Source organism: Orycteropus afer, unplaced genomic scaffold (genome assembly GCF_000298275.1).
Source record: "Orycteropus afer afer isolate SDZICR_OR568_19922 unplaced genomic scaffold, OryAfe1.0 scaffold00192, whole genome shotgun sequence".
Classification (NCBI taxonomy): domain Eukaryota; kingdom Metazoa; phylum Chordata; class Mammalia; order Tubulidentata; family Orycteropodidae; genus Orycteropus; species Orycteropus afer.
In genome coordinates this window covers 4,424,185-4,431,665 of record NW_006921779.1, presented here as the reverse complement: position 1 = coordinate 4,431,665, position 7,481 = coordinate 4,424,185, and the positions used below count along the sequence as shown (strand labels likewise).

Below are 7,481 nucleotides of genomic sequence, written 5' to 3'. Positions count from 1 at the left end.
TCAGAAAAAAGATCAAAACAAAATGAAGAAAGCCTAAGGTTCATGTGGGATACCATCAAAAGGAATAACCTATATGTAATCAGAATTCCAGAACAAGAAGACACAAATAAACCACAGAGAAAATTGCCAAAGATTTGTTGGAAGAGAATTTTCCTGGTATGATGAAAGATAAGGATATATCCATTCAGGAAGTCCAACAAACTCCAAACAGGATAGACCCCAAAAGAAAATCACCCAAACATATCATCATCAAACTTACCAAAACCAAAGACAAAGAAATCATGAGAGCAGCACGGGAAAAACCAAAAGTTACCTACAAGGGGCAACCAGTAAGCTTGGATTTCTCAATGGAAACCATGCAGGCGAGAAGACAATGAGATGGTATATATAAAACCCTGAAAGAGAAAACTTTCCAACCAAGAATTATATACCCAGCAAAACTGTCCCTCAAATATGATGGTGAAATGAGGACATTTCCAGATAAGCAGAAATTGAGGGAATTTGTTAAAACCAGACCAGCCTTACAAGAGATACTAAAGGGAGCCCTCTGGACAGAGAAGCAACAACAGCCAACAACAACTGACCATTAACACACATGATGATATAACCCAGAAACCAACCCAGCTATGGAAGTATCCTAAGTAAATAAGCCAACTAGATTGTAAACAGGAAACCAGACACATCAATTGACTAATGAGGACAACTACAAACCAAAAAGAGAGAAAAAACTATGTCATTACAGAACTTCTAGATGGTAGGGAAGTCAAGACAACTACAAGATAGAACGGACTGTTCTAAATTTAGGAAGAAAACTATAAATCACAGGGTAACCTCAAAGAAAAATTATAAACCTGCACATCAAAAAAGAGGACCAGCATAAATACTCAGCAAATACTAAAACAATAGTAATGAACAAGCTCAGCATAAAAATTATACGGAACAAAGAAATCGACACCACGAGAAAGCATGTAACAAAAATGACAGCAACAAATTCATATTTGCCGATAATTACGTATCTGACAAGGGACTTATCTCTAAGATTTATAGTGGAAGAGTGGATGACCAAGCTATGGTACATACACATAATGGAATGCTATGTAGCACTAAAGAATAATAATGTAGAGTCTTCAAAACACCGCATAATATGGATGAACTTGGAGGACACTATGCTGAGTGAAATAAGTCAATCACAGAAGGACAAATATAGTATTAGTTCGTTGTGGAGGATCAAGAAAAGGTTTATATATGGAGGGAAACTTTCTTTGTTGGTTGCCAGGGGTGGGAGGGAAGGGGAAGGAACACTGCAAAAAAAAAAAAAAAGCATTGACCCATGTCACTTAATTTTGTGTATTTCACTGTACATAAATTATATTTCAATAAATGCATTAAAAAATGAGATGGTATGTGTGAAATTATCAAGTATAACGCTCTTCAAACATGTAAGGAAAATTTAAAATGATGAGCAATACTTAATAAGATACAAGTTAGTCCCATGTATAGCATGACCATCCATGAAAGTTCACAGGAGAGAAACTCGTGAGGGCAAAAGTCGTCAAGATAGGCTTTGTGGAAGAAGTGGGCTTGATATGGGCCTTGAGGTGTTCACAGAGCTCAAAATGGCTGAGGGGAAAGAAAACACATTCTAGTTGAGGGGACTAGCATATGTGAAGGCCTGGAGGCAGCAATGCAATTTTTCTGAGAGAATGAAGAGAATGGCCGATTAGAGCTGACAATTTGTATTGCGGCTAGTGGGAAATAAAGTTGGATAACTATGGTAAAGTTAGAATGCTAAAGGTCTTAGAAAGACAGGTAAAATAGATTAGATGTGGTGGGAATTTGGGCGCTAATAAGGTTTTCTGAGCTGACATCATAAAAATGGTGATTAAACAAGATAGCCAATCTGGCAGTGATGAGCTGGGAGAGAAGGGAGAGACTGAAGTTAAGGGCATTAACTAGTATAGGGTTTCTAATAAATTTGAATGAATGTTGAATGAATGAATGAATGAAAAAATGTTGGAATACTATAGACTTAACCCCTGGATAAAGACTGTGGAAACAGAAAAGGCAAGGAAAAGATCATGTGGTATTTAGAAGGAAAAGCTGTCAGTACATGATGACTATCTGACTAGATTTGAGGGATAAAGATGAGGGCTATCCAAAATGCCTGCAACATTTTCAGCTTAGTGCCTGGGAGAAGGAAAATGCTACTGACGTAAGTGGGGAAATCTGGGGGACAAGGAACAGAGAAGCTGGTTCAAGAGAGAAGATGAGCAACCTAGTTATGGACATGTCTGAGGCAGGAGTGAAAATATAAACTATTTCCATCTGAGTGTATCAAGCACATTTATATACGTTAGCTCATTGGATCATACTTAATCTTTACAAAAACTCTATGAGGTAGGTGTTATTATTCCGAGTTTACAAATGAGGAAACTTGACCAATTTCGCATAGCTCTGGTAGGAGCTCTGGTAACGTAGTGCCTAAGGCACTTGACTGCCAACCAGAAGGCTGGCGGTTCAAACCCACCAGCCACTCCTCAGAAGGAAGGTTAGGCAATCTACTTCCGTAGTGATACTGCCTTAGAAACCCAAGGAGGGGTCGCTATGAGTCGGGTCCGACTTGATGGCAAATAACAACAACAACAACTGGTGGTGTAGTGGTTAAGGCATTTGACAGCTAACCAAAACCAAACCCTCCAACCACTCCATGCAAAAAAGATGAGGCAGTCTGCTCCCATAAAGATTTATAGCCTTGGAAACCCTATGGTGGTTGCTATGAGTTGGAACTGACTCGATGGTAGTGAGGTGTTTTTTGTTTTTCTTTTTTAGTAAATGGCTGGGTGAAATTTGAACTCAGACTGTCAGATTCTGAAGCACTTGCTAAAACTTTCTACATAGTCCCATACATAATTTCTATGTAATTTCTCTAACCTGTAGCTAAACATTTCCACTTAGAAAGTGGCATATAATAGGAGCAGCCAGGTGTGGTGAGGTGGGTAGGGAGGTGGGGGGTATAGTTAATGGAAGATAAAGATTTGAGAGTCTACTATCATTATCAAAGATTAAATGCCTGTTATATAGCAAGAATAAAGGATAAAAACAGGTATGAGATAAAGAAATGAAGTTCAGAGAGATTCAATAAATTGTTCAGGGTCTCACAGCTAGTAACAGGTAGACTGGTAAGATTGAACCTAGGTAAGTAGGTAGGTTGGTTTATTTATTTAAAACCCAGGTTTTTAAATTCCAAATTCAGTGTCCTTTCTGTATGGGAAATCTCAACATAGGTTGAGGGAGAAGACCAAGTGGGGCTGGGAAGATAATTAGCATTGACTGATCATCTATTATGTCCCAGCCTTAAGTGTATCACTATATATAGTTGTATCTGTATCTACATTTATCTATATTTATATTGTATATGATATATACAAAGGAGCTCTGGTGGCGTAGTGCCTAAGGCATTTGACTGCTAACCAGAAGGTTGGCAGTTCAAACCCGCCAGCCACTCCACAGAAGGAAGACTGGGCATCTACTTCTGTAAAGATTTACTCCCTTAGAAACCAAAAGGGTTCTATGAGTAGGAATCGACCTGATGGAAGTGAGTTGGTTTTTTTTATATACAATATATATGTGCTTCTGATTCAATCCTCCCAACAACCTGATGAAATAGCTATTACCATCCCTATTTTATAAAGAGAAAATGGAGGCTCAGAGAGTGAAAGTTAACTCCAAAGGTAGGTACCAGGAGGTAAGAGGGCACAGTTAGAAGCAATCTGTCTTCCTGAGCTTTGCAGGTGCCTGTAATAGGTGAGAATTTATTTTGCACACCTTGCATCCAGAGTCAGTCCTCATGATTTTTAAAAATTCACATAATAGAGGAACTTGAAAGGAATTATTATTATTAACTGAAGTTCATACTTTATTAGATTTCCTTATCAACCTTTTTCTGTTTCAGGATCCCAGTCAGGACATCACACTGCATTTAGCTGTCATGTTTCTTGCCATCTCTTGGCGAAGAGGACATTTTCTCAGGCTTTTCTTGTCTTTGCTGACTTGACAGCTTTGAGGAGCACTGGTCAGATAGATTGTAGTATGACTCTCAATTGGGATTTGTCTGATGTTTTTCTTGTCAGAAGTGGGGTTGTGGGGTTTTGGGAGAAGGGCAAAGAAGTAAAGTGCCATTTTCATCACATCATATCCAGGTACATACTGTCAACATGACTCATCACTGTTATCTTTTTTTTGGTCACCTGGCTGAGGTGGTGTCAGGTTTCTCCAGGGTACAGCTACTGTTTTTTCTCTCCTTTCTAAACTGTGATCTTTAGTAGGAAGTCACTATGCGCAGCCCACATTTAAGGAGTGGGGCTCCATCTCCTTGAGGGTGAAGTATCTACATACATTATTATTTGGAATTTGTCTGCACATATTTGTCTGTTCTCTGTCATTTATTTATTTGGAATTATTATTTATATAATCTGAGTACCCCAATCATTTGTTTCCCAAAGCAGCAGACATATTTACGGTATAAGTAAAGACTGAATGGTTTTGAATTTGTTTTTTAAAAATGCCTGATTTCCTGTAAAACTATTCCTCACCACAGAGCTGAGATTTGTTAAGAATGAAGCAGAATAAAAACTGTTAGTGCTGAGTGCTTGTATCAGGTTAAGACATGTTCCAGTGTTTATAAATACAGGCATGAAAACCAGCACTACAGGCAGGTGGGACATACACATCAGAGAGGCTGGCGTGGATGACTTTTGAGGTCCTCCCCCAGCTCTGAAACTCCCCAACAACTAACATTTACAAGTGCCTGTTCTTTGCCAAGTATTACAGCACAGGTCATGTCATTTGACCCTAGTCTATGATTACCCACAAAAGGTACAAGAAATGCAACACAGAGGGCAAAGGCAGCTGTCTGCTCACCTTATCCATGCTGGCCTGGTTCAGTCTCATAATGGAAGCATGAGCCAGGCGGTCGTAGACTGTCCTCAGGGCCTTTTTGGAGTAGAGCTCTTGGGGTTTGAACAATTCCTCCATGAACTTTCTATTGAACATGGTGGAGATGATGTCATTCAGAACTGTGGAGACGAGAGAATACAGCTAAGCAAGGGAGTGGAGGAAACTTCATTCAGAAATGCTTTGTGTACTGCTCTCTCTGTGAATGGAGCAGCTGGGTGTATTCAGAGGCGGGATGCTGATGTGATAGGTGGGATTTGCTTCCTGGGCAGAACACATGGTTTCCTCATAGAAAGCAGGGGGACAAAAGTACTTTATAAGACCATTTCAGGGGAAGCTTAAAGGATGACAGCGTACAAATGTGTGGTCCTTCAGAGTGTACGCAAACCACCTTTTCCAATATTATCTCACTTGATAGTAGCAAAATATTTTTTCTATCTTTAAAAAGATTCTTATAGCATATAGATTAGATCTCTTCCTAAAACAAGAAATAGCAACTTTTTTAAAAAAGTAAATCTTTAATATTTTTTACTTAAAATTAAGTTTTATAAAATTGGGACCAGTGATGGTAATTGATTCTTCTTCTGCAAAACATTTTATGAAAATATGCAAGCCTAGAAGAGGAACTACAGGAAGCAAGTGGGAAGAGAGCTGTTACATTTGGGGAATGGCTTTCAGGATCATGAAACAAAATGTGTATGAACTGCTATATAGAAAATGAATTTGCTCTGTCAACTTTCACAAATCACAATTAAAAAATTCTACCTACTGGTTGGTTAGACACTAAAAACTTTTAATATTAGCACAGCCTTAAGTTTTACATTTGATCTGTAACACTGACGTTGCACTGTAGTGACAGATCTCATACTGTTGCTCCATTGGGAAAACTCCTTCTGGATAGAGAACAAAAGGTCCCAAGGAGTGTGAACCAATGTACCTATAATTCTAGGTCTGGATTTATTCACTCAGAAATTTTGTGCTAGACAACTAAGGGTCATTAGTTGAAGGCTAGGAAAACCTTCTAGTATAAGAAAGAGGAACAAGTATGTCTGAACCCAGCTTATTCTTAATTAAGCCTGCTAGATTCTGGCCTATAGGTGAGAGCATATGGATGCTAAAAATATATTTATGGTAATTAAAATTTGAAAGAAAACTGGATTACTAAATATCTCACTACTGTTGAGTCAATTCTGTCTCATAGTGACCCCTTTTGGGTTTCTGAGGTGGTAAATCTTTATACGGAAGTAGATTGCCCAGTCTTCCTTCCGAGGAGTGGCTGGTGGGTTTGAACCACCAGCCTTCTGGTTAGCAGTCAAATGCCTTAGGCACTATGCAATATAATTATACAAAAAAAAAAAAAAAAAAATCAGTTCTTGAACACAGGTGATTATTATGAAAGGTATAAACTCAACTCCTCTTTCTTTTGGCTAATACGAGGGGCATGCCAGCTGATTGGCCATGGCCACCTATCTTAGAGAGTGAGACAAAGGAGAACAGTGAGATTATTATTTCAGGCAACTTTTCTTCCTGTAAATAATTGAGAGGAGAACCCTGAGGACCCAGGCCAGTATTTTAAATCATCACGAAGTGTTTCTGAAGGGTGAGGGAGCTGGTCGTACTTAAATCGTAAATGGAAGGGTGTGGGGGGAAGTGGGGGACAGAGATTTCCGCCCCCACTGACACCAAAGGACTCACTTGTGATTCCTTATGAAGTGTTGAATTCACGCTTGACTTTTGGATGATTATACTCTAGTCTCCCTCCTATTATTCAGTGATGAAGAACCAAATCCATTACTGACACAGAGTTTCCCTCATATCTGACAGTTTCAAGTCATCGCAGCTTGCCTTCAATGTGCACTAATATTTCCCCAATGTGAACAGCTTGGAGACTGGTTAATGCTTCCAGGTTTGCTGCATTCAGGGACTTTTTCCTTCAACCTAAACAGGTAAGAGCCTGTGATAACTGTGCTTTCTAACATTATTCTTACCACAGCCTATATAAAATGCAAAATTTCCAAGGACCTAAAACCAAACCCCTGGAGAAGGATATCATACTTGGTAAGTGGAGGGTCAGTGAAAAAGGGGAAGACCCTCAACAAGATGGACTGACACAGTGGCTGCAACAACGGGTTCGAGTATACCAAGGATTGTGAGAATGACGCACGACCAGGCAGTATTTTGTTCTGTTGTATGGCACCTAACAACAACAACAAAAAAAAACCCAAACTTATTGCCACCGAGTTGATTCCAACTCACTGCAACCCTACAGGACAGAGTAGAACTGCTCCACAGGATTTCTAAGGCTGTAAATCTTTACGTAAGCACACTGCCTCATCATCATCCTACCACAGAGCGGCTGGTGGGTTAGAACTGCCAACTGTTTGGTTAGCACTGAATGCTTTAACCACTGTACCACCCGGGCTCCTTTTGCAAGGAACTAGGTACAATTAGGGAGCTCTGGTAGCATAGTGGCTAAAGCACTTGACTGCTAACCAGAAGGCTGGCGGTTCAAACCCACCAGCCACTCC

At 39.5% G+C, this 7,481-nt stretch overlaps 1 protein-coding gene across 1 annotated transcript in view; it reads right to left on the bottom strand.

Annotated features, from left to right (window-relative positions):
• The window catches only part of OSCP1 (organic solute carrier partner 1), a 37,688-nt gene that overhangs the window by 20,465 nt on the left and 9,742 nt on the right, over positions 1 to 7,481 (bottom strand). Inside the window, exon 3 of the mRNA XM_042781884.1 lies at positions 4,921 to 5,075. Coding sequence (XP_042637818.1) covers positions 4,921 to 5,075 — 155 coding nt within the window. The remainder of the gene's footprint in view (positions 1 to 4,920; positions 5,076 to 7,481) is intronic.